The sequence below is a fragment of the Gobius niger genome (genome assembly GCF_951799975.1).
Source record: "Gobius niger genome assembly, chromosome: 5".
Taxonomy (NCBI): Eukaryota; Metazoa; Chordata; class Actinopteri; order Gobiiformes; family Gobiidae; genus Gobius; species Gobius niger.
Window position 1 is genome coordinate 14251529 of NC_136856.1, and position 27406 is coordinate 14278934.

General features: G+C 44.2%; 5 protein-coding genes and 1 long non-coding RNA gene across 29 annotated transcripts in view; 1 reads left to right on the plus strand and 5 right to left on the minus strand.

Moving 5' to 3' along the window:
• Window positions 1-27406, minus strand: part of LOC306963728 (protocadherin gamma-C5-like) — a 237339-nt gene that overhangs the window by 48019 nt on the left and 161914 nt on the right. The window contains exon 1 of one of the 24 annotated variants that reach the window (XM_079557375.1): window positions 9686-12101. The exons of 20 other annotated variants lie outside the window; for them this stretch is intronic. In XM_079557375.1, the coding sequence (XP_079413501.1) occupies window positions 9686-12085 (2400 nt within the window). In that variant the 5' untranslated portion in view covers window positions 12086-12101. Of the gene's footprint in view, window positions 1-727; window positions 3211-3627; window positions 6103-9685; window positions 12102-27406 lie in introns of those variants that run through there. 3 more of the 24 variants (XM_079557371.1, XM_079557370.1, XM_079557389.1) reach the window with 3 other exon arrangements.
• LOC306963747 (protocadherin beta-16-like) overlaps window positions 1-27406 on the minus strand; it is a 199545-nt gene that overhangs the window by 5969 nt on the left and 166170 nt on the right. The window lies entirely within an intron of this gene.
• LOC306963773 lies at window positions 6000-9255 on the plus strand. Its single transcript, XR_013792926.1, has 2 exons — window positions 6000-6044; window positions 8954-9255. It is a non-coding gene; the product is annotated as an uncharacterized lncRNA (long non-coding RNA).
• LOC306963737 (protocadherin gamma-A3-like) lies at window positions 6343-8964 on the minus strand. The gene has a single exon (XM_079557431.1). It carries the CDS (start codon window positions 8932-8934, stop codon window positions 6358-6360), a length of 2577 nt encoding a protein of 858 aa, XP_079413557.1. The 5' UTR covers window positions 8935-8964; the 3' UTR covers window positions 6343-6357.
• LOC306963471 (protocadherin beta-16-like) lies at window positions 12478-18115 on the minus strand (the record flags this gene model as incomplete). The annotated part of the gene is made up of 3 exons (XM_079557042.1): window positions 15680-18115; window positions 12614-14064; window positions 12478-12501 (listed from the first exon to the last, which is right to left on the minus strand). The coding sequence occupies exons 1-3, from the start codon at window positions 17955-17957 to the stop codon at window positions 12478-12480; spliced, it is 3753 nt and encodes a 1250-aa protein (XP_079413168.1). The 5' UTR covers window positions 17958-18115.
• LOC306963472 (uncharacterized protein) lies at window positions 18557-27190 on the minus strand (the record flags this gene model as incomplete). Its single annotated transcript, XM_079557043.1, has 3 exons — window positions 24528-27190; window positions 21583-23959; window positions 18557-19959 (listed from the first exon to the last, which is right to left on the minus strand). The coding sequence occupies exons 1-3, from the start codon at window positions 26907-26909 to the stop codon at window positions 18557-18559; spliced, it is 6162 nt and encodes a 2053-aa protein (XP_079413169.1). The 5' UTR covers window positions 26910-27190.

Genomic DNA, 27406 nt, shown 5'->3' on the forward strand with positions numbered 1-27406 from the left:
CAACATTTTAATAATGAATTTAATTCCTTAGCTAAAGTACGATTCGAACACTAACACTGTCTCTTTTTGATTTGATCACAAACGCCTGTATCTTATCACTCTGTGAGGCTTAAAGCTCATGGGCTGCACCACGTTACACAGGAAGTAGGTCAGAGAAAATGTACCGCACTGTGACGCCCGATGCAAGAGGGATCTGGACCAATGACGTATAATGGATAGAAACAGCACACACATACAGGGCTCAGATGGCATGATACAGACACAGCTAAAGCCTATACACAACAGCAACACAATCACTGTTACAAAGACTAAAGACAATCAATCTGCCTCTATCTGTGTCCTCCATGTTAACACAAATGGTCACTGTATAGACATTTGACATAAGACAAGGGTGACGATCTTAAATAGTGGAAAAAAGTGGGATGAACTGTTCAGTTGGTGTTACTGTCAGTTCTACCACAAACAAAGCATATACAGTGAAACAAAGTTACTCTCAAACACTTGGTGAACAGACAAGAGTTAAGTACAGAGCAGTAGGTTGCAACATATTTCAAACCAGTTAGGATCTATAAATGGTAAATTCAATACATGTAAGTAACTAGTTAACTTTACGAATCAGTAACTCGATTGTAAATGGTTTAAATTTGATTAACTGAACAGCTCCAACCACAGCTCATTAAGAGAAGTAGAGAGTGACACGATGTTTGGATGTGAAAATACTTCTCACCTCTGCAAGGTTACTCTCCAACTCTGACCTTTGCCTGGGCACTGTCCTGGAGCCGCTATGGTCAAAAGTGAGACTGTTTTCACTGTAGGATCTGGGAGACTTAATGTCACTCATCCGGGAGTCAGTGGTTCCATACACCTCGTAGCCTGAGCCCTGCTTTAGGGTGCCAGTTCCACCCACATCTGCGTAAAGAGGCGGATAATATGGAATAACAGGAAGATTTCCGCTGGATTTATAAAAGAGGCGCTCATGTCTCCATCTGTAGATTTTCACTGATATAATGACCACTACACACGTGATGAACAGAAAGGAGACCACAGCCAGAGCCAGCACTAAGTAAAAAGTCAGGTTGTCGTTGTACTCCTTGTCGTGTGAAAAGTCTGTGAACTCAGACATGACTTCAGGAAAGCTGTCCGCCACCACCACGTTAACAATGACTGTAGCTGAACGAGAGGGCTGCCCGTTGTCCTCCACTATAACAGCCAGTCTCTGTTTGACTGCATCTTTATCAGTCACTTGGCGGATAGTTCTTATTTCTCCATTCTGTAAGCCCACTTCAAACAGCGCCCTGTCTGCGGCTTTCTGCAGTTTATAGGAGAGCCAGGCATTCTGTCCAGAGTCCACATCCACAGCCACCACTTTAGTGACCAGATAGCCCACATCTGCTGAACGAGGCACCATCTCAGCCACCAGAGAGCCCCCAGTCTGGACTGGGTACAGCACCTGAGGGCCGTTGTCGTTCTGGTCCTGAACCAGGATTTTCACAGTCACATTGCTACTGAGAGGAGGAGAGCCTCCGTCCTGCGCTTTGACAGATATCACAAAGTCTTTAGTTTGCTCATAGTCTAAAGAACGCACAGCAATTATAGCTCCAGTCTCTGCATTCACTGAGAAATAAGACGATGCTTTCTGTCCATTGACCTGACTGTCCTCCAGGAAATAGGAGATGTGTGCATTGTTTCCAGCGTCCTGATCAGTGGCTTTGACTGAAATGAATGAGAAACCAGAGGGATTGTTCTCTGGGATAAATGCAGTAAAAGACTGCTGTTGAAACAGCGGTACATGGTCGTTAACATCTGAAAGTCTCAAATGTATGGTTTTGTTGGATGAGTAAGGAGGCGATCCCTCATCCACAGCTGTTATTGTTATGTTATATTCAGGCTCGGTCTCACGATCTAAGTCTTCATCTGTAACTAAGCTATAGAAATTGGCAGATGACTTTTTGACTTGAAAAGGCAAGTTTGGATCAATAAAACATTTGATTTGGCTGTTTTTACCACTGTCCAAGTCTTTGATGTTGAGCATTGCAACAATAGTACCAGGAGCTGAATCCTCAGGTATAGGATTAGACAGAGAAATTATGCTAATAAAAGGGGCGTTGTCATTCACATCGGTGACGTCTATCAATACTTTGCATGTGTCTGTCAATCCTCCACTGTCTGTTGCTTCAATATCAATCTCAAAATGTTTTGCTTTTTCATAATCAAATGCGCCCACAACGGTTATTTCGCCGGTGAGTGAGTCTATATTAAACAAAGAGGAAGCGCCACTAGTATGCTGAGAAAAGGCATAAACCACCTCTCCGTTAGAGCCTTTATCGTTGTCTGTCGCTCTGACTCGCATAACAACTGAGCCACTCTTCGTGTTTTCAGCCACTGTGGCCCTGTACACCGCCTGCGCAAACACGGGCGCGTTGTCATTTGCATCTAAAACGACGACATTAATTTTCACTGAGCCAGATTTCTGCGGGTCACCACCATCATATGCCGTTATAGTTAGCATGTGGTGTTCTTGTTTTTCTCTGTCCAGAGGTGTATGGAGAATCATCTCAATATATTTTGATCCATCAGAACGAGAAACCACGTTTAATTTAAAATGATCTGTAGGGTTTAATTTGTAAGTCTGAATGCCATTCTGCGCCACATCAGAGTCTTTGGCATTTTCAAGAGAGTATCTTGCTCCCGATACCGCAGACTCGCTAATTTGAAAATTGTATTCTTTTTTCAAGAAATTCGGAGCGTTGTCGTTAATGTCAGTGATCTCTATGTCGACTCTATGCAGCTCCATAGGATTTTCTAAGATAATTTGGAAATACAGAGAGCATGGAGAAAACTGCTCGCACAATTCTTCTCTATCCATCCTTTTTGTCACGACCAAAGTCCCCCGTTCAGCATTTAAACCAATGTACTCACTGCCGTCCTCAGTAAATATCCGAGCGCGCCCAGATTTCAGTCTCCTCACATCCAAACCTAAGTCATTTAAAATATTCCCGACCACGGAGCCAGTCGCCATCTCTTCAGGTATAGAATAGCGGACCTGCCCAAAGCCCACGTCTGCGACAAAGACGAACACAAAAATACTCCAGAAAGGCATGGTTCCTCTGACCAAAGCACATCCCAAAGATCTCATAGTGACAGTTTTTGATTGATAAATCCAAGGTAATAGAAAGGTACCGAAACCAAATGTGCAGTCTCGATCAGACGAGGCTAAAGAGCGTTCTGAAAATGTTAATACATCGAAAGCAAACGACGTCACTACAGAAAAAAGAGTTACGTATAACTAACCAACAGCGGCACTTAGAGGCCAATGACTGAACTGCAGACCTACACAATGTTAAACAAATATATGAAATAGCTATATAAAAAAAGAGTTTTGTTTCATCAACCGTGGTGTTTTGTTTTTTTTACATTATTTTTTTAGCTAATGTTTTAAAAGACAAAACAACAATTCAATGTAGGCTAAATTTAATGAAAATATAAACTTAATATGAGAAGGAATGAGCATGAATAAAGATAAGTAGCTATGCAGGCCAACAGAGAGAAAGAAAGGATGACAGTAAAACATATCAAACGCATGTGTCGCTCTCCGTGGTACTGAAATGCGCCTTATTCATGTCTAACCTCTAGAGGAGAGTCTGGCTCGTCCAGGATGCTCTTCTCGCTCTGTATCCGCTGCATCGTCCCTGTTGAACTGGGATCCATGATCAGCACGTTCTGACTACCAGCTCTGCCAAACTTACAGTCACTCTTTCTGGAGTCTGTGGTCCTGCACGTGTCGTAATTGTACACGTGCGGGAGAGTCGCTGTGCCCAGAGTGTCTGAGTAACGTGGAGGATAATATGGGATCACTGGCAGATTGGAGTGATACAGGACGCGAGACTGTCTCCATCTGTAGATTTTCACTGATATAATGACCACTACACACGTGATGAACAGAAAGGAGACCACAGCCAGAGCCAGCACTAAGTAGAAAGTCAGGTTGTCGTTGTACTCCTTGTCGTGCGTAAAGTCCGTGAACTCAGACATGACTTCAGGAAAGCTGTCCGCCACCACCACGTTAACAATGACTGTAGCTGAACGAGAGGGCTGCCCGTTGTCCTCCACTATAACAGCCAGTCTCTGTTTGACTGCATCTTTATCAGTCACTTGGCGGATAGTTCTTATTTCTCCATTCTGTAAGCCCACTTCAAACAGCGCCCTGTCTGCGGCTTTCTGCAGTTTATAGGAGAGCCAGGCATTCTGTCCAGAGTCCACATCCACAGCCACCACTTTAGTGACCAGATAGCCCACATCTGCTGAACGAGGCACCATCTCAGCCACCAGAGAGCCCCCAGTCTGGACTGGGTACAGCACCTGAGGGCCGTTGTCGTTCTGGTCCTGAACCAGGATTTTCACAGTCACATTACTACTGAGAGGAGGAGAGCCTCCGTCCTGCGCTTTGACGCATAACTGGAAATCCTTGATCTGCTCGTAGTCAAAGGAGCGCACTGCATGGATGACTCCACTGTCTGCACTAACGGACACATATGAGGAGACTGGCACTCCGTTCACAGAGGAGTCCTCCAGTATGTAAGAGACACGCGCATTCTGGTTCCAGTCAGAGTCTGTGGCTTTCACTGTGAATATAGAGAGACCTGGGCTGTTGTTTTCTACAATGTAGGCCTCATACGAGCTCCTGTCAAAGACAGGCGCGTTGTCATTCACATCAGAGATGTGTAAGGAGAGAGTGACGCTGCTGGAGAGGGAGGGCACGCCCTCATCGGAACACGTGACTGTGATGTTATACTGGGAGGCTTGTTCTCTGTCTAAATTACCATCTGTCAATAAACTGTAAAAATCGTTGTTTGTAAATTTTAGCTCAAAGGGAATATTATCATTGATAAAACACTGCACCTTTCCGTTTTCAGCTGAATCTACGTCACGTATTTTAATCATGGTTACAACGGTGCCAGGTTTTGCATCCTCAAAAATAGCGTTAATTTTAGACAAAACGTTTATTGTCGGAATATTATCATTTACGTCAGTGACGTCAATAATCACCTTACATGAGTCGACTAGGGACCCGTCATCACTTGCTCGAATACTCAACTGAAATGATTTGGCTTTTTCATAGTCAACATTTCCCTTCAGCACAATTTCACCATTTTCAGGATTTATCTCAAATAATCCGCGCGCATTATCAGGCATTCCAGAAACTGAATATGTAATTTTACCATTAGAGCCCTGATCCGCGTCTGTCGCAGTCACTGTCACCACTACAGTTCCGAGTGGCGCATTCTCCTTTATGGAGGCTTTATAAACGGGGTGCGTAAAAACAGGAGCGTTGTCATTTGCGTCTAACACAGTGATGAGAATCTGCATTGTCCCAGACATTTGCGGCTCTCCTCCATCTAACGCGGTCAGAACTAAAGACAAATGCTCACTCTTTTCTCTGTCGAGAGGTTTCTGTAAAACCATCTCTACGTTTTTAGATCCATCCGCCTGATCGTGTAATTTAATCACAAAATTGTCTCTTGGTTCGAGTCTATAGGTCTGTAAACCATTTATGCCTACGTCATAATCAACTGCACGGTCTAAAATGAATTTAGCACCACTTAGCGCGGACTCACTAATTTTAAAATGAACGGTGTCTTTTTCAAAGAAGGGTGGGTTATCGTTCACGTCTTTAATTTCAACTGTAACGCTGTGAATCTCCATAGGATTCTCTAAAATAATCTGAAACTGTAACGTACAAAGTGCCTCTTGTCCACACAGCGCCTCTCGGTCAATTCTTTCTTTGATGACCAATACTCCCTTATCAGTGTTTAATTGAAAATATTGCTCAGTCTCGTCGGTAAAAATGCGAGCCCTTCCCGACTTCAGCCTCTTGATATCAAACCCCAAATCCTTAGCAATGTTACCAACAACAAAACCTCTTGGCAATTCCTCCGGAACAGAGTAGCTGATGTGTCCAAGCGTCGAGCTGAAAAAGCAGAGAGACAAAAACACCAGTCCTTGCCCTCCCATTGTTCTGTCCAACATCAAATCCAAAAAAAATAGTTGACACAATGTCCATCAGCCATCAATCAGCACGGAAACTTTGTAAACTGTATAATCCCAAAAGATATGACTTTGGCAGAGGCTGACAATGTCCGTTTATATCGAGACGATGAGTGCCAGAGGAGTGTCGCGTGTGGCTTTGCTCTTGGAGAATATAATGTGGTGGGAGGCACGAAGTGTCAGCAGAACACGGGCAACAGCGGCACTTGGAGTTGATGCAGGATCACTACAAATAAAATACGATAATCTAAGAAAACATTTGCAAAGGGGAGGATTTTACCGTTATTAAGGTAAATAAACGTGTTACATAATTCATGTTTCGATATCAACAGGGGGTAGTGCAATATGAAAATGTGCACAGATCCGCAATAAAGAGAAGATGAAAGAGAGTATGGGAGAGGGAAAAGTAAAACAACAAATAGACAGATGCATAGAAGTGTTGCTCTCCGTTGTGCTGAAAACGAAGATTTGCACTAAATTGATTCTAACCTCTAGAGGAGAGTCTGGCTCGTCCAGGATGCTCTTCTCGCTCTGTATCCGCTGCATCGTCCCTGTTGAACTGGGATCCATGATCAGCACGTTCTGACTACCAGCTCTGCCAAACTTACAGTCACTCTTTCTGGAGTCTGTGGTCCTGCACGTGTCGTAATTGTACACGTGTGGGAGAGTCGCTGTGCCCAGAGTGTCTGAGTAACGTGGAGGATAATATGGGATCACTGGCAGATTGGAGTGATACAGGACGCGAGACTGTCTCCATCTGTAGATTTTCACTGATATAATGACCACTACACACGTGATGAACAGAAAGGAGACCACAGCCAGAGCCAGCACTAAGTAAAAAGTCAGGTTGTCGTTGTACTCCTTGTCGTGTGTAAAGTCCGTGAACTCGGACATGACTTCAGGAAAGCTGTCCGCCACCACCACGTTAACAATGACTGTAGCTGAACGAGAGGGCTGCCCGTTGTCCTCCACTATAACAGCCAGTCTCTGTTTGACTGCATCTTTATCAGTCACTTGGCGGATAGTTCTTATTTCTCCATTCTGTAAGCCCACTTCAAACAGCGCCCTGTCTGCGGCTTTCTGCAGTTTATAGGAGAGCCAGGCATTCTGTCCAGAGTCCACATCCACAGCCACCACTTTAGTGACCAGATAGCCCACATCTGCTGAACGAGGCACCATCTCAGCCACCAGAGAGCCTCCAGTCTGGACTGGGTACAGCACCTGAGGGCCGTTATCGTTCTGGTCCTGAACCAGGATTTTCACAGTCACATTACTACTGAGAGGAGGAGAGCCTCCGTCCTGCGCTTTGACGCAGAACTGGAAATCCTTGATCTGCTCGTAGTCAAAGGAGCGCACTGCATGGATGACTCCACTGTCTGCACTAACGGACACATATGAGGAGACTGGCACTCCGTTAACAGAGGAGTCCTCCAGTATGTAAGAGACACGCGCATTCTGGTTCCAGTCAGAGTCTGAGGCTTTCACTGTGAATATAGAGAGGCCTGGGCTGTTGTTTTCTACAATGTAGGCCTCATACAAGCTCCTGTCAAAGACAGGCGCGTTATCATTCACATCAGAGATGTGTAAGGAGAGAGTGACGCTGCTGGAGAGCGAGGGCACGCCCTCATCTGAACACGTGACTGTGATGTTATACTGGGAGGCTTGTTCTCTGTCTAAATTACCGTCTGTCAATAAACTGTACAAATCATTGTTTGTAAATTTTAGCTCAAAGGGAATATTATCATTTATAAAACACTGCACCTTTCCGTTTTCAGCTGAATCTACGTCACGAATGTTTATCATTGTCACGACAGCCCCAGGTTTTGCATCTTCGGTTAGAGCATTTATTTTAGATAATACGTGTATAGTCGGCACATTATCATTTACGTCAACAACGTCAATAATCACCTTACATGAGTCGACTAGGCCCCCGTCATCACTAGCTCGAATACTCAACTGAAATGACTGGGCTTTTTCATAGTCAACATTTCCCTTCAGCACAATTTCACCATTTTCAGAATTTATCTCAAATAATCCGCGTGCATTATCAGGCATACTCGAAACTGAATATGTAATTTTACCATTAGAGCCCTGATCTGCGTCTGTCGCAGTCACTGTCACCACTACAGTTCCGAGTGGCGCATTCTCCTTTATGGAGGCTTTATAAACGGGGTGCGTAAAAACAGGAGCGTTGTCATTTGCGTCTAACACAGTGATGAGAATCTGCATTGTCCCAGACATTTGCGGCTCTCCTCCATCTAACGCGGTCAGAACTAAAGACAAATGCTCACTCTTTTCTCTGTCGAGAGGTTTCTGTAAAACCATCTCTACGTTTTTAGATCCATCCGCCTGATCGTGTAATTTAATCACAAAATTTTCTCTTGGTTCGAGTCTATACGTCTGTAAACCATTTATGCCTACGTCATAATCAACTGCAGGGTCTAATATAAATTTAGTTCCACTCACTGCAGACTCGCCTATTTTAAAATGAACATCGCCTTTTTCAAAGAAAGGTGAATTATCGTTCACGTCTTTTATTTCAACTGTAACGCTGTGAATCTCCATAGGATTCTCTAAAATAATCTGTAACTGTAGCGCGCAAAGTGCCTTCTGTCCACACAGAGCCTCTCGGTCAATTTTGTCTTTGATGACCAGCACTCCCCTTTCGCTGTTCAGCTCCACATAGTCTCCAGATTCGTGCGTAAAAATGCGAGCCCTACCCGACTTCAGCCTCTTGATATCCAACCCTAAATCCTTTGCAATGTTACCAACAACAAAACCTTTTGGTAATTCCTCCGGAACAGAGTAGCTGATGTGTCCAAGCGTCGAGCTCAAAAAGCAGAGAGACAAAAACACCAGTCCTTGCCCTCCCATTGTTCTTTCCGACATCAAATCCAAAAAAAAGAAGTTGACACAATGTCCAATAGCATTCAATAAGCCAAATAACTCCGTAAACTGTTCATTCCCTGGGTATAGATTACTATAGTAGAGGGTGTGTATATGTCCGTTTAGATCCAGAAGATGTGTGTCGCGTCTGGCTTCGCTCTTAGAGAAAATAATGTGGTGGGAGGCACATAAAGCCTGCAGCAACAGCAGGAGAACACGGGCAACAGCGTCACTTTGAGTTTATAAGGGACCATTACAATGTGACTGCTTCAGTCGAAAAGGCAATTCATAAATGATGTGACATTTACGTTATGAAGGCAAAAACCGTGTCATATAGTTTGTGTTAAAATCACCAAGGGCAGGGAATCGTGTTTGAACAACGCTTTTCACGTGACAAAGTCAAATAAAGTGCTGCATATGAGGGGCTTTTTCATGGACTGCATAACCGGTGTTAAGCCAGAGTTTCTCCTGGGGCAGATTGACAGAATTTCATCTGCAGACATCCGCGCACACAGACCCTCTTACTTTCGCCAACCACTAACTCATCGACTTCCTGGTTTTCCTCGGAGGTCTCCCATCCAGAAACTAACCAGGACTTACCCACTTAGCATCCGAAATAATTTAAAATGAACTCGAGCAACAGATATAAAGAGCCCAGCACGGGGGAAAATAAATTTAAAAAAAACGTGATTGCAAATATGTGTTGCTCTCCGTGGTGCTGAAACAAAAAAAAAAGCACGACTTTTAGTCTAACCTCCAGAGGAGAGTCTGGCTCGTCCAGGATGCTCTTCTCGCTCTGTATCCGCTGCATCGTCCCCGTTGAACTGGGATCCATGATCAGCACGTTCTGACTACCAGCTCTGCCAAATTTACAGTCACTCTTTCTGGAGTCTGTGGTCCTGCACGTGTCGTAATTGTACACGTGTGGGAGAGTCGCTGTGCCCAGATTGTCTGAGTAACGTGGAGGATAATATGGGATCACTGGCAGATTGGAGTGATACAGGACTCGAGACTGTCTCCATCTGTAGATTTTCACTGATATAATGACCACTACACACGTGATGAACAGAAAGGAGACCACAGCCAGAGCCAGCACTAAGTAAAAAGTCAGGTTGTCGTTGTACTCCTTGTCGTGTGTAAAGTCCGTGAACTCGGACATGACTTCAGGAAAGCTGTCCGCCACCACCACGTTAACAATGACTGTAGCTGAACGAGAGGGCTGCCCGTTGTCCTCCACTATAACAGCCAGTCTCTGTTTGACTGCATCTTTATCAGTCACTTGGCGGATAGTTCTTATTTCTCCATTCTGTAAGCCCACTTCAAACAGCGCCCTGTCTGCGGCTTTCTGCAGTTTGTAGGAGAGCCAGGCATTCTGTCCAGAGTCCACATCCACAGCCACCACTTTAGTGACCAGATAGCCCACATCTGCTGAACGAGGCACCATCTCAGCCACCAGAGAGCCCCCAGTCTGGACTGGGTACAGCACCTGAGGGCCGTTGTCGTTCTGGTCCTGAACCAGGATTTTCACAGTCACATTGCTACTGAGAGGAGGAGAGCCTCCGTCCTGCGCTTTGACGCAGAACTGGAAATCCTTGATCTGCTCGTAGTCAAAGGAGCGCACTGCATGGATGACTCCACTATCTGCACTAACGGACACATATGAGGAGACTGGCACTCCGTTCACAGAGGAGTCCTCCAGTATGTAAGAGACACGCGCATTCTGGCTCCAGTCAGAGTCTGAGGCTTTCACTGTGAATATAGAGAGACCAGGGCTGTTGTTTTCTACAATGTAGGCCTCATACGAGCTCCTGTCAAAGACAGGCGCGTTGTCATTCACATCAGAGATGTGTAAGGAGAGAGTGACGCTGCTGGAGAGGGAGGGCACGCCCTCATCTGAACACGTGACTGTGATGTTATACTGGGAGGCTTGTTCTCTGTCTAAATTACCGTCTGTCAATAAACTGTAAAAATCGTTGTTTGTCAATTTTAGCTCAAAGGGAATGTCATCATTTATAAAACACTGCACCTTTCCGTTTTCAGCTGAATCTACGTCACGTATATTAATCATAGTTACAACGGTGCCAGGTTTTGCGTCTTCGGTTATAGTATTTATTTTAGATAATACGTGTATAGTAGGCACATTATCATTTACGTCAGTTACGTCAATAATCACCTTACATGAGTCGACTAGAGACCCGTCATCACTTGCTCGAATACTCAACTGAAATGATTTGGCTTTTTCATAGTCAACATTTCCCTTCAGCACAATTTCACCATTTTCTGAATTTATCTCAAATAATCCGCGTGCATTATCAGGCATTCCAGACACTGAATATTTAATTTTCCCATTAGAGCCCTGATCTGCGTCTGTCGCAGTCACTGTCACCACTACAGCTCCGAGTGGCGCATTCTCCTTTATGGAGGCTTTATAAACGGGGTGCGTAAAAACAGGAGCGTTGTCATTTGCGTCTAACACAGTGATGAGAATCTGCATTGTCCCAGACATTTGAGGCTCTCCTCCATCTAACGCGGTCAGAACTAAAGACAAATGCTCACTCTTTTCTCTGTCGAGAGGTTTCTGTAAAACCATCTCTACGTTTTTAGATCCATCCGCCTGATCGTGTAATTTAATCACAAAATTGTCTCTTGGTTCGAGTCTATACGTCTGTAAACCATTTACGCCTACGTCATAATCAACTGCACGGTCTAAAATGAATTTAGCACCACTTAGCGCGGACTCACTAATTTTAAAGTCGACCTCTTTCTGTTCAAAGAAAGGCGGGTTATCGTTTACATCTTGTATTTCAATCGTAACGCTGTGAATCTCCATAGGATTCTCTAAAATAATTTGAAACTGTAACGTACAAAGTGCCTCTTGTCCACACAGCGCCTCTCGGTCTATTCTGTCTTTGATGACCAGCACTCCCTTGTCGCTATTCAGCTCCAGATATTCGCCAGATTCGTGCGTAAAAATGCGAGCTCTGCCCAATTTCAGTCTTTTTATAGCCAGTCCCAAATCCTTAGCAACGTTACCAACAACAAAACCTTTTGGTAATTCCTCCGGAACAGAGTAGCTGATGTGTCCAAGCGTCGAGCTCAAAAAGCAGAGAGACAAAAACACGAGTCCTTGCCCTCCCATTGTTCTGTCCAACATCAGATCGAAAATGAAAGGATCTACTTTGAAACCCAAGTCCAATGGCCGTCAATCGGTAAAATAAGTCCTTAAACGCTGAATTCCCAGGGTATAGATTAGTAAAGCAGAGGCTGTATATGTCCGTTTAGATCCAGAGGATGAGTGTCGCGTGTGGCTTCGCTCTTACCGAATATAATGTAGTGGGAAGCACATAAAGCCTGCAGTGACAGCAGAACACGGGCAACAGCGGCACTTGGAGTTTACATGGGATCATTACAATGTAAGCACTATATTGTAATAAAATAATTAAAAACAGAAATACATTTTGTGAAGTAAATTAAATGTGATATAAAATGTATATTTCAAAATCAACAAAGGACAGTGCTAATTATGGAATAAATAAGCAGAACTATCTAAGACTTCCAAAGTTTCACGAGCTACAAATAGAAAGAGTACAGATGAGGGGTAAAAAAAAAAGGTAAAAAAAAAAAAAAAAAAAGCAAGATACAGAGACGTTTTGCTCTCCGTGGTGCTGAAAACGAAAAATACCACAAAATTAATTCTAACCTCCAGAGGAGAATCTGGCTCGTCCAGGATGCTCTTCTTGCTCTGTATCCGCTGCATCGTCCCTGTTGAACTGGGATCCATGATCAGCACGTTCTGACTACCAGCTCTGCCAAACTTACAGTCACTCTTTCTGGAGTCTGTGGTCCTGCACGTGTCGTAATTGTACACGTGCGGGAGAGTCGCTGTGCCCAGAGTGTCTGAGTAACGTGGAGGATAATATGGGATCACTGGCAGATTGGAGTGATACAGGACGCGAGACTGTCTCCATCTGTAGATTTTCACTGATATAATGACCACTACACACGTGATGAACAGAAAGGAGACCACAGCCAGAGCCAGCACTAAGTAGAAAGTCAGGTTGTCGTTGTACTCCTTGTCGTGCGTAAAGTCCGTGAACTCAGACATGACTTCAGGAAAGCTGTCCGCCACCACCACGTTAACAATGACTGTAGCTGAACGAGAGGGCTGCCCGTTGTCCTCCACTATAACAGCCAGTCTCTGTTTGACTGCATCTTTATCAGTCACTTGGCGGATAGTTCTTATTTCTCCATTCTGTAAGCCCACTTCAAACAGCGCCCTGTCTGCGGCTTTCTGCAGTTTATAGGAGAGCCAGGCATTCTGTCCAGAGTCCACATCCACAGCCACCACTTTAGTGACCAGATAGCCCACATCTGCTGAACGAGGCACCATCTCAGCCACCAGAGAGCCCCCAGTCTGGACTGGGTACAGCACCTGAGGGCCGTTGTCGTTCTGGTCCTGAACCAGGATTTTCACAGTCACATTACTACTGAGAGGAGGAGAGCCTCCGTCCTGCGCTTTGACGCAGAACTGGAAATCCTTGATCTGCTCGTAGTCAAAGGAGCGCACTGCATGGATGACTCCACTGTCTGCACTAACGGACACATATGAGGAGACCTGCACTCCGTTAACAGAGGAGTCCTCCAGTATGTAAGAGACACGCGCATTCTGGCTCCAGTCAGAGTCTGAGGCTTTCACTGTGAATATAGAGAGACCAGGGCTGTTGTTTTCTACAATGTAGGCCTCATACGAGCTCCTGTCAAAGACAGGCGCGTTGTCATTCACATCAGAGATGTGTAAGGAGAGAGTGACGCTGCTGGAGAGCGAGGGCACGCCCTCATCTGAACACGTGACTGTGATGTTATACTGGGAGGCTTGTTCTCTGTCTAAATAGCCGTCTGTCAATAAACTGTAAAAATCGTTGTTTGTATATTTTAGCTCAAAGGGAATATTGTCATTTATAAAACACTGCACCTTTCCGTTTTCAGCTGAATCTGAATCAAGAATATTAATAATAGTTACAACGGTGCCAGGTTTTGCATCTTCGGCTATAGTATTAATTTTAGATAATATTTGTATATCTGGTTTGTTGTCATTTATGTCAGTAACGTCAATAATCACCTTACATGAGTCGACTAGGCCCCCGTCATCACTTGCTCGAATACTCAACTGAAATGTTTTAGCTTTTTCATAGTCAACATTTCCCTTCAGCACAATTTCACCATTTTCAGAATTTATCTCAAATAATCCGCGCGCATTATCAGGCATACTCGAAACTGAATATGTAATTTTACCATTAGAGCCCTGATCTGCGTCTGTCGCAGTCACTGTCACCACTACAGTTCCGAGTGGCGCATTCTCCTTTATGGAGGCTTTATAAACGGGGTGCGTAAAAACAGGAGCGTTGTCATTTGCGTCTAACACAGTGATGAGAATCTGCATTGTCCCAGACATTTGCGGCTCTCCTCCATCTAACGCGGTCAGAACTAAAGACAAATGCTCACTCTTTTCTCTGTCGAGAGGTTTCCGTAAAACCATCTCTACATTTTTAGATCCATCCGCCTGATCGTGTAATTTAATCACAAAATTGTCTCTTGGTTCGAGTCTATACGTCTGTAACCCATTTATGCCTACGTCATAATCAACTGCAGGGTCTAATATGAATTTAGTTCCACTCACTGCAGACTCGCCTATTTTAAAATGAACATCGCCTTTTTCAAAGAAAGGCGGGTTATCGTTTACGTCTTTTATTTCAACTGTAACGCTGTGAATCTCCATAGGATTCTCTAAAATAATCTGAAACTGTAACGTACAAAGTGCCTCTTGTCCACACAGCGCCTCTCGGTCTATTCTGTCCTTTATAACCAGCACTCCCTTTTCGCTGTTCAGCGCAACATAGTCACTACGATCTCTGGTAAAAATGCGAGCCCTTCCCGCCTTCAGCCTCTTGATATCCAACCCCAAATCCTTCGGAATGTTGCCAACAACAAAACCTTTCGGTAATTCCTCCGGAACCGAGTAGGTGATGTGTCCAAGCGTCGAGCTCAGAAAGCAGAGACACAAAAAAAATAGTCCTTGCCCTCCCATTGTTCTCGGCAACAAATAAGCGCGGATAAAATCACACGTTATTTTATTTCCAATTTCCAAAATACACAGTCCGTCAAATGTCCAAAGATGTGAACATTACGTTACAATCCTGAAAGCAGTATATCCTCTGTAGATGGAAATAGCCCTGTTAGATGGAGGAGAAGTGCACCGCGTGTACGCTCAGCCTCCAAATAAAGATCTGATGGGAGGCACAACGACCTGCAGTAAATAGAAGAACATGGGCAACAGCGGCACTTGGTGTTTTCATGGTAACATTGCAATCCAAATGGGATGAAACAATAGGCTGTTAAGAAAAGGAAGTCATAAGTGTTGTAAGTAAGACAAATTCTACAAAATATTACAACAATCATTAAATAAGTAAAATGCATGTAAACAAACCGAGTGCAAATGTAATCTAGTGTCAAAGTGAAAACAGAAAAAAATTAAAAGCACGGAAGAAAATAAACGGTGTGTGAGACAATTTATGGACGAAGAGAAAATGCTAAGGAAAGATGTGTCGCTTTCCGTGGTGCTGAAAAAGACAGCCTTACAAATGTCTAACCTCGAGAGGAGAGTCTGGCTCGTCCAGGATGCTCTTCTCGCTCTGTATCCGCTGCATCGTCCCTGTTGAACTGGGATCCATGATCAGCACGTTCTGACTACCAGCTCTGCCAAACTTACAGTCACTCTTTCTGGAGTCTGTGGTCCTGCACGTGTCGTAATTGTACACGTGTGGGAGAGTCGCTGTGCCCAGAGTGTCTGAGTAACGTGGAGGATAATATGGGATCACTGGCAGATTGGAGTGATACAGGACGCGAGACTGTCTCCATCTGTAGATTTTCACTGATATAATGACCACTACACACGTGATGAACAGAAAGGAGACCACAGCCAGAGCCAGCACTAAGTAGAAAGTCAGGTCGTCGTTGTACTCCTTGTCGTGCATAAAGTCCGTGAACTCAGACATGACTTCAGGAAAGCTGTCCGCCACCACCACGTTAACAATGACTGTAGCTGAACGAGAGGGCTGCCCGTTGTCCTCCACTATAACAGCCAGTCTCTGTTTGACTGCATCTTTATCAGTCACTTGGCGGATAGTTCTTATTTCTCCATTCTGTAAGCCCACTTCAAACAGCGCCCTGTCTGCGGCTTTCTGCAGTTTATAGGAGAGCCAGGCATTCTGTCCAGAGTCCACATCCACAGCCACCACTTTAGTGACCAGATAGCCCACATCTGCTGAACGAGGCACCATCTCAGCCACCAGAGAGCCCCCAGTCTGGACTGGGTACAGCACCTGAGGGCCGTTATCGTTCTGGTCCTGAACCAGGATTTTCACAGTCACATTGCTACTGAGAGGAGGAGAGCCTCCGTCCTGCGCTTTGACGCAGAACTGGAAATCCTTGATCTGCTCGTAGTCAAAGGAGCGCACTGCATGGATGACTCCACTGTCTGCACTCACGGACACATATGAGGAGACTGGCACTCCGTTCACAGAGGAGTCCTCCAGTATGTAAGAGACACGCGCATTCTGGCTCCAGTCAGAGTCTGAGGCTTTCACTGTGAATATCGAGAGGCCTGGGCTGTTGTTTTCTACAATGTAGGCCTCATACGAGCTCCTGTCAAAGACAGGCGCGTTGTCATTCACATCAGAGATGTGTAAGGAGAGAGTGACGCTGCTGGAGAGGGAGGGCACGCCCTCATCTGAACACGTGACTGTGATGTTATGCTGGGAGTCTCTTTCTCGGTCTAATTCACTGTCTGTGATGATGTTGTATAAATTATTTACAGTTGTAGTAATTGAAAATGGAATATTCTTGTTAATTACACAGTGGACTTTCCCGTTTTCCTCTGAGTCTGGATCGTTTACGTTCATTACAGCCACTACAGTCTGAGAGGGAGAGCTCTCTACGATAGAATCTGATTTGGAAATCATTCTAATAATGGGACTGTTGTCGTTTATGTCGCCTATTTCAATAATAACTTTGCTGGAATCAGAAAGACCCCCTCGATCTATTGCCTCAATATCAATTTCATGTATTCTGGCCTTTTCATAATCAATAGGTCCAGTCAGAATAATATTTCCATCCTCAGTTATTTGGAAGAGGTCTGCAGAGCTCATGCTGTTTCCAATGGTGTAACTAACCTCTCCATTGGAGCCTTTGTCTGCGTCAGTGGCGCTGACCTGCGTTATGAGTGTCCCTTTTGCAGCGTTTTCTTTAATGCTCGCTTTGTAAATTGATTGTGTAAAAACAGGAGCATTATCGTTAACATCTAACACTGTAATGTGAATTAACATAGTCCCTGAGCGCTGTGGCTCTCCTCCATCGACCGCTGTTAAAAGCAACGAAACAATCTCCTGTTTCTCTCTGTCGAGGGGTTTTTGCAAAATCATCTCCACCTTTTTTCCTCCATCTGACTGACCATGCAGTTTGAGGATAAAATTATCAGTGGGTTTTAATGTATAGCTCTGCAGACCATTTAGTCCAATGTCATTGTCTACGGCTTTTTCCAGCATAAACTTCGACCCCATCACAGCGCTTTCGCTGATTTCAAATCTTTTTTCTTCTTTATTAAATAACGGGGGGTTATCATTGATATCTGTTACCTCAACAACGATGGGAAATACTTCAATTGGATTCTCCAACACAATCTCATAATGTAAAGCACAAGGCGTTGTCTGTCCACAAAGAGCCTCGCGATCTATTTTCTCTTCGATAACGAGGACGCCTCTCTCCTTGTTAAACTGAATATATTCCTCACTGCCTCCTGTGTGAATGCGAGCTTTACGCGACTGCAGCCGCTTCACATCGAGACCTAAATCATGAGCAATATTCCCGACCAACGAGCCCCTGGACATTTCTTCAGGAATAGAATAACTGATCTGGCCCAGCACACATCCGACAAAAGCAAGACAGAAACACAGCAGTACTTGACGCCCCATTGTCCTCAAAATGCGCTTGTAAAAACAGTACAGTCGTTAAATAAATCCAGATTTCGTAAAGTGAACAAGAATCCTCAGTTCAAGACGAAGATAAGGCGTATTCCAGCTTGTTTTACGAGGTTTACAAATGTGCTGAACCGCGGAGCTACGCGTCCGTGTCGTTCCACATCTGATGTGATGTTGGGGATGTGCTGGTAAAATACTGAACCACGAATCACCGTGGCCCTGGTGAACAGCGGCCCAGTGAGTTCACAGCGCGGAATTACATGTGCTGAACCAAATATAACGATTTCAAACAAATGAAAATCATGATAATGTAAACACACATTTAAAAAATAAAAAAAATAAAAAAAATACAGGTTCCTATTTATCATGATTATTATTATGATTATAATTTGTATTATTATTGTTATTATTACGACAACAACTGATGTTGTTGTTGTTTGTATTAAGTTAAATATATAGGAGGAAAAAAGAAACATCATGGAGAAGTGAAACATTTTCCTGATATTTCACTATCCAAGGTCCTGAAATAGGACCCATGGCAATAAATAGGATCATAATAATCACTGTAGAATACCAAATGAAGAAAGTCAGAGTCAAACCTCGAGAGGAGAGTCTGGCTCGTCCAGGATGCTCTTCTCACTCTGTATCCGCTGCATCGTCCCTGTGGGATCCATGATCAGCACGTTCTGACTACCAGCTCTGCCAAACTTACAGTCACTCTTTCTGGAGTCTGTGGTCCTGCACGTGTCGTAATTGTACACGTGTGGGAGAGTCGCTGTGCCCAGAGTGTCTGAGTAACGTGGAGGATAATATGGGATCACTGGCAGATTGGAGTGATACAGGACGCGAGACTGTCTCCATCTGTAGATTTTCACTGATATAATGACCACTACACACGTGATGAACAGAAAGGAGACCACAGCCAGAGCCAGCACTAAGTAAAAAGTCAGGTTGTCGTTGTACTCCTTGTCGTGCGTAAAGTCCGTGAACTCAGACATGACTTCAGGAAAGCTGTCCGCCACCACCACGTTAACAATGACTGTAGCTGAACGAGAGGGCTGCCCGTTGTCCTCCACTATAACAGCCAGTCTCTGTTTGACTGCATCTTTATCAGTCACTTGGCGGATAGTTCTTATTTCTCCATTCTGTAAGCCCACTTCAAACAGCGCCCTGTCCGCGGGTTTCTGCAGTTTGTAGGAGAGCCAGGCATTCTGTCCAGAGTCCACATCCACAGCCACCACTTTAGTGACCAGATAGCCCACATCTGCTGAACGAGGCACCATCTCAGCCACCAGAGAGCCCCCAGTCTGGACTGGGTACAGCACCTGAGGGCCGTTGTCGTTCTGGTCCTGAACCAGGATTTTCACAGTCACATTGCTACTGAGAGGAGGAGAGCCTCCGTCCTGCGCTTTGACGCAGAACTGGAAATCCTTGATCTGCTCGTAGTCAAAGGAGCGCACTGCATGGATGACTCCACTGTCTGCACTCACGGACACATATGAGGAGACTGGCACTCCGTTAACAGAGGAGTCCTCCAGTATGTAAGAGACACGCGCATTCTGGCTCCAGTCAGAGTCTGAGGCTTTCACTGAAAATATAGAGAGGCCTGGGCTGTTGTTTTCTACAATGTAGGCCTCATACGAGCTCCTGTCAAAGACAGGCGCGTTGTCATTCACATCAGAGATGTGTAAGGAGAGAGTGACGCTGCTGGAGAGGGAGGGCACGCCCTCATCTGAACACGTGACTGTGATGTTATACTGAGAGGATTGTTCTCGGTCTAATTCACTGTCTGTGATGATGTTGTATAAATTATTAGCAGTGGTAGAAATTGAAAATGGAATATTCTTATTAATAATACAATGAACTTTTCCGTTTTCCTCCGAGTCTGGATCGTTTACGTTCATTACAGCCACTACAGTCTGAGAGGAAGAGCTCTCTACGATAGAATCTGATTTGGAAATCATTGTAATAACAGGACTGTTGTCGTTTATGTCGCCTATTTCAATAATAACTTTGCTGGAATCAGAAATACCCCCTCGATCTGTTGCCTCAATATCAATTTCATAATTTTTGGTCTTTTCGTAGTCAATAGGTCCAGTCAGCAATATATTACCATCCTCAGTTATTTGAAAGAGTTTTGACGTGCTCCCCCTCCTGTTTCCAATTAAATAACTAACCTCTCCATTGGAACCTTTGTCTGCGTCAGTGGCGCTGACCTGCGTTATGAGTGTCCCTTTTGCAGCGTTTTCTTTAATGCTCGCTTTGTAAAGTGATTGTGCAAAAACAGGAGCATTATCGTTTGCATCTAACACTGTAATGTGAATTAACATAGTCCCTGACCGCTGTGGCTCTCCTCCATCGACCGCTGTTAAGAGCAACGAAACAATCTCCTGTTTCTCTCTGTCGAGGGGTTTTTGCAAAATCATCTCCACCTTTTTTCCTCCGTCTGACTGACCATGCAGTTTGAGAATAAAATTATCAGTGGGTTTTAATGTATAGCTCTGCAGACCATTTAGTCCAATGTCATTGTCTACGGCTTTTTCCAGCATAAACTTAGAACCAGCAACTGCAGACTCGCTGATTTCAAAACGCCTTTCTTCTATATCAAATAATGGAGGATTATCATTGATATCTGTAATTTCAACAATAAATGGAAATACTTCAATCGGATTCTCCAAAACAATCTGGTAATGCAAAGCACAAGGCGTTGTCTGTCCACAAAGAGCCTCGCGATCTATTTTCTCTTTGATAACGAGGACGCCTCTCTCCTTGTTAAACTGAATATATTCCTCACTGCCTCCTGTGTGAATGCGAGCTTTACGCGACTGCAGCCGCTTCACATCGAGACCTAAATCATGAGCAATATTCCCGACCAACGAGCCCCTGGACATTTCTTCAGGAATAGAATAACTGATCTGGCCCAGCACACATCCGACAAAAGCAAGCGAGAAACACAGCAGTACTTGCCGCCCCATTGTCCTTAAAATGCGCTTGTAAAAACAGTACAGTCATCAAATAAATCCAGATTTCGTAAAGTGAACAAGAATCCTCAGTTCAAGACGAAAATAAGGCGTATTCCAGCTTTTTTTACGAGGTTTACAAATGTGCTGAACCGCGGAGCTACGCGTCCGTGTCGTTCCACATCTGATGTGATGAAGGGGATGTGCTGGATAAAATACTGAACCACGAATCACTGTGGCCCTGGTGAACAGCGGCCCAGTGAGTTCACAGCGCGGAATTACATGTGTTGAACCAAACATAACGATTTCAAACAAATGAAAATCATGATAATGTAAACACACATTTAAAAAATAAAAAATAAAATACAAATAATAATACAGGTTCCTATTTATCATGATTATTATTATGATTTTAATTGTTATGATTATTTTTATTACTACTACTGATGTTGTGGTTTTTATTAAGTTAAATATTCAGGAGGAAAAAAGAAACATCATGGAGAAGTGAAACATTTTCCTGATATTTCGCTATCCAAGGTCCTGAAATAGGACTCGTGGCAATAAATAGGATCATAATAATCAATGCAGAATACCAAATGAAGAAAGTCAGAGTCAAACCTCGAGAGGAGAGTCTGGTTCATCCAGGATGCTCTTCTCACTCTGTATCCGCTGCATCGTCCCTGTTGAACTGGGATCCATGATCAGCACGTTCTGACTACCAGCTCTGCCAAACTTACAGTCACTCTTTCTGGAGTCTGTGGTCCTGCACGTGTCGTAATTGTACACGTGTGGGAGAGTCGCTGTGCCCAGAGTGTCTGAGTAACGTGGAGGATAATATGGGATCACTGGCAGATTGGAGTGATACAGGACGCGAGACTGTCTCCATCTGTAGATTTTCACTGATATAATGACCACTACACACGTGATGAACAGAAAGGAGACCACAGCCAGAGCCAGCACTAAGTAAAAAGTCAGGTTGTCGTTGTACTCCTTGTCGTGCGTAAAGTCCGTGAACTCAGACATGACTTCAGGAAAGCTGTCCGCCACCACCACGTTAACAATGACTGTAGCTGAACGAGAGGGCTGCCCGTTGTCCTCCACTATAACAGCCAGTCTCTGTTTGACTGCATCTTTATCAGTCACTTGGCGGATAGTTCTTATTTCTCCATTCTGTAAGCCCACTTCAAACAGCGCCCTGTCTGCGGCTTTCTGCAATTTATAGGAGAGCCAGGCATTCTGTCCAGAGTCCACATCCACAGCCACCACTTTAGTGACCAGATAGCCCACATCTGCTGAACGAGGCACCATCTCAGCCAACAGAGAGCCCCCAGTCTGGACTGGGTACAGCACCTGAGGGCCGTTGTCGTTCTGGTCCTGAACCAGGATTTTCACAGTCACATTACTACTGAGAGGAGGAGAGCCTCCGTCCTGCGCTTTGATGCAGAACTGGAAATCCTTGATCTGCTCGTAGTCAAAAGAGCGCACTGCATGGATGACTCCACTGTCTGCACTAACGGACACATATGAGGAGACTGGCACTCCGTTCACAGAGGAGTCCTCCAGTATGTAAGAGACACGCGCATTCTGGCTCCAGTCAGAGTCTGAGGCTTTCACTGTGAATATCGAGAGGCCTGGGCTGTTGTTTTCTACAATGTAGGCCTCATACGAGCTCCTGTCAAAGACAGGCGCGTTGTCATTCACATCAGAGATGTGTAAGGAGAGTGTGACGCTGCTGGAGAGGGAGGGCACGCCCTCATCTGAACACGTGACGGTGATGTTATACTGGGAGTCTCTTTCTCGGTCTAATTCACTGTCAGTGATGATTTTGTATAAATTATTAGCGGTGTTAGTTATTGCAAATGGAATATTCTTATTAATTACACAATGAACCTTTCCGTTTTCCTCTGAGTCTGGATCGTTTACGTTCATTACAGCCACTACAGTCTGAGAGGAAGAGCTCTCTCCGATAGAATCTGATTTGGAAATCATTCTAATAATGGGACTGTTATCGTTTATGTCGCCTATTTCAATAATAACTTTACTGGAATCAGAAAGACCCCCTCGATCTGTTGCCTCAATTTCGATTTCTTGAATTTTGGCCTTTTCATAGTCAATCAGACCAATAAGTAACACATTTCCTTCCTCGGTTATTTGAAAGAGTTTTGAGGTGCTCGCCATGCTATTTACAATTGCGTAACTAACCTCTCCATTGGAGCCTTTGTCTGCGTCAGTGGCGCTGACCTGCGTTATGAGTGTCCCTTTTGCAGCGTTTTCTTTAATGCTCGCTTTGTAAATTGATTGTGTAAAAACAGGAGCATTATCGTTTGCATCTAACACTGTAATGTGAATTAACATGGTCCCTGACCGCTGTGGCTCTCCTCCATCGACCGCTGTTAAGAGCAACGAAACAATCTCCTGTTTCTCTCTGTCGAGGGGTTTTTGCAAAATCATCTCTACCTTTTTTCCTCCGTCTGATTGACCATGCAGTTTGAGGATAAAATTATCAGTGGGCTTTAGAGTATAGCTCTGCAGACCATTCAGTCCTATATCATTGTCTATGGCTCTTTCCAGAATAAATTTAGAGCCAACTATGGCGGACTCGCTAATTTCAAAACGTCTTTCTTCCTTATCAAATATTGGAGGATTGTCGTTGATATCTGAAATATCAACAATAAATGGAAATACTTCAATTGGATTCTCCAACACAATCTCATAATGTAAAGCACAAGGCGTTGTCTGTCCACAAAGAGCCTCGCGGTCTATTTTCTCTTTGATAACGAGGACGCCTCTCTCCTTGTTAAACTGAATATATTCCTCACTGCCTCCTGTGTGAATGCGAGCTTTACGCGACTGCAGCCGCTTCACATCGAGACCTAAATCATGAGCAATATTCCCGACCAACGAGCCCCTGGACATTTCTTCAGGAATAGAATAACTGATCTGGCCCAGCACACATCCGACAAAAGCAAGCGAGAAACACAGCAGTACTTGCCGCCCCATTGTCCTTAAAATGCGCTTGTAAAAACAGTACAGTCGTCAAATAAATCCAGATTTCGTAAAGTGAACAAGAATCCTCAGTTCAAGACGAAAATAAGGCGTATTCCAGCTTTTTTTACGAGGTTTACAAATGTGCTGAACCGCGGAGCTACGCGTCCGTGTCGTTCCCCATCTGATGTGATGAAGGGGATGTGCTGGATAAAATACTGAACCACGAATCACTGTGGCCCTGGTGAACAGCGGCCCAGTGAGTTCACAGCGCGGAATTACATGTGCTGAACCAAATATAACGATTTCAAACAAATGAAAATCATGATAATGTAAACACACATTTAAAAAATAAAAAAATAAAAAAATACAGGTTCCTATTCATCATGATTATTATTATGATTATAATTTGTATTATTATTGTTATTATTACGAAAAATGATGTTGTTGTTGTTGTTTGTATTAAGTTAAATATATAGGAGGAAAAAAGAAAAATCATGGAGAAGTGAAACATTTTCCTGATTTTTCGCTATCCAAGGTCCTGAAATAGGACCCATGGCAATAAATAGGATCATAATAATCACTGCATAATACCAAATGAAGAAAGTCAGAGTCAAACCTCGAGAGGAGAGTCTGGCTCGTCCAGGATGCTCTTCTCGCTCTGTATCCGCTGCATCGTCCCCGTTGAACTGGGATCCATGATAAGCACGTTCTGACTACCAGCTCTGCCAAACTTACAGTCACTCTTTCTGGAGTCTGTGGTCCTGCACGTGTCGTAATTGTACACGTGTGGGAGAGTCGCTGTGCCCAGAGTGTCTGAGTAACGTGGAGGATAATATGGGATCACTGGCAGATTGGAGTGATACAGGACGCGAGACTGTCTCCATCTGTAGATTTTCACTGATATAATGACCACTACACACGTGATGAACAGAAAGGAGACCACAGCCAGAGCCAGCACTAAGTAAAAAGTCAGGTTGTCGTTGTACTCCTTGTCGTGCGTAAAGTCCGTGAACTCAGACATGACTTCAGGAAAGCTGTCCGCCACCACCACGTTAACAATGACTGTAGCTGAACGAGAGGGCTGCCCGTTGTCCTCCACTATAACAGCCAGTCTCTGTTTGACTGCATCTTTATCAGTCACTTGGCGGATAGTTCTGATTTCTCCATTCTGTAAGCCCACTTCAAACAGCGCCCTGTCTGCGGCTTTCTGCAGTTTATAGGAGAGCCAGGCATTCTGTCCAGAGTCCACATCCACAGCCACCACTTTAGTGACCAGATAGCCCACATCTGCTGAACGAGGCACCATCTCAGCCACCAGAGAGCCCCCAGTCTGGACTGGGTACAGCACCTGAGGGCCGTTATCGTTCTGGTCCTGAACCAGGATTTTCACAGTCACATTGCAACTGAGAGGAGGAGAGCCTCCGTCCTGCGCTTTGACGCAGAACTGGAAATCCTTGATCTGCTCGTAGTCAAAGGAGCGCACTGCATGGATGACTCCACTGTCTGCACTAACGGACACATATGAGGAGACTGGCACTCCGTTAACAGAGGAGTCCTCCAGTATGTAAGAGACACGCGCATTCTGGCTCCAGTCAGAGTCTGAGGCTTTCACTGAAAATATAGAGAGGCCTGGGCTGTTGTTTTCTACAATGTAGGCCTCATACGAGCTCCTGTCAAAGACAGGCGCGTTGTCATTCACGTCAGAGATGTGTAAGGAGAGAGTGACGCTGCTGGAGAGGGAGGGCACGCCCTCATCTGAACACGTGACTGTGATGTTATACAGGGAGGATTGTTCTCGGTCTAACTCACTGTCTGTGATGATGTTGTATAAATTATTAGCGGTGGTAGTTATTGCAAATGGAATATTCTTATTAATTACACAATGGACTTTTCCGTTTTCCTCTGAGTCTGGATCGTTTACGTTCATTACAGCCACTACAGTCTGAGAGGGAGAGCTCTCTACGATAGAATCTGATTTGGAAATCATTCTAATAATAGGGCTGTTGTCGTTTATGTCGCCTATTTCAATAATAACTTTGCTGGATTCAGAAAGACCTCCTCGATCTGTTGCCTCAATATCAAATTTATATATGTTCACCTTCTCGTAGTCAATCGGTCCATTCAGTAATATATTCCCCTCTTCTGTTATTTGAAAGAGTTTTGAGGTGCTCGCCATGCTATTTACAATCGCATAACTAACCTCTCCATTGGAGCCTTTGTCTGCGTCAGTGGCGCTGACCTGCGTTATGAGTGTCCCTTTTGCAGCGTTTTCTTTAAGGCTCGCTTTGTAAATTGATTGTGTAAAAACAGGAGCATTATCGTTTGCATCTAACACTGTAATGTGAATTAACATAGTCCCTGAGCGCTGTGGCTCTCCTCCATCGATCGCTGTTAAGAGCAACGAAACAATCTCTTGTTTCTCTCTGTCGAGGGGTTTTTGCAAAATCATCTCCACCTTCGTGTCCCCATCTGACTGAGTATGCAGTTTGAGGATAAAATTATCAGTGGGCTTCAGGGTGTAGCTCAATAGACCATTCCCTCCTATATCAGGGTCTATGGCTCTTTCGAGAATAAATTTAGAGCCAACTATGGCGGACTCGCTAATTTCAAAACGTCTTTCTTCCTTATCAAATATTGGAGGATTGTCGTTGATATCTGAAATATCAACAATAAAGGGAAATACTTCAATCGGATTCTCCAAAACAATCTCATAATGTAAAGCACAAGGCGTTGTCTGTCCACAAAGAGCCTCGCGGTCTATTTTCTCTTTGATAACGAGGACGCCTCTCTCCTTGTTAAACTGAATATATTCCTCACTGCCTCCTGTGTGAATGCGAGCTTTACGCGACTGCAGCCGCTTCACATCGAGACCTAAATCATGAGCAATATTCCCGACCAACGAGCCCCTGGACATTTCTTCAGGAATAGAATAACTGATCTGGCCCAGCACACATCCGACAAAAGAAAGACAGAAACACAGCAGTACTTGCCGCCCCATTGTCCTCAAAATGCGCTTGTAAAAACAGTACAGTCGTCAAATAAATCCAGATTTCGTAAAGTGAACAAGAATCCTCAGTTCAAGACGAAAATAAGGCGTATTCCAGCTTGTTTTACGAGGTTTACAAATGTGCTGAACCGCGGAGCTACGCGTCCGTGTCGTTCCACATCTGATGTGATGAAGGGGATGTGCTGGATAAAATACTGAACCACGAATCACTGTGGCCCTGGTGAACAGCGGCCCAGTGAGTTCACAGCGCGGAATTACATGTGCTGAACCAAATATAACGATTTCAAACAAATGAAAATCATGATAATGTAAACACACATTAAAAAAAGGAAAGAAAAACAATACAGGTTCTTATTCATCATGATTATTTTTATTATTTAAATTTTTATGATTATTGTTATTACTACTACTGATGTTTTTGTTGTTTTTCTTAAGTTAAATATTCAGGAGGAAAAAAGAAAAATCATGGAGAAGTGAAACATTTTTCT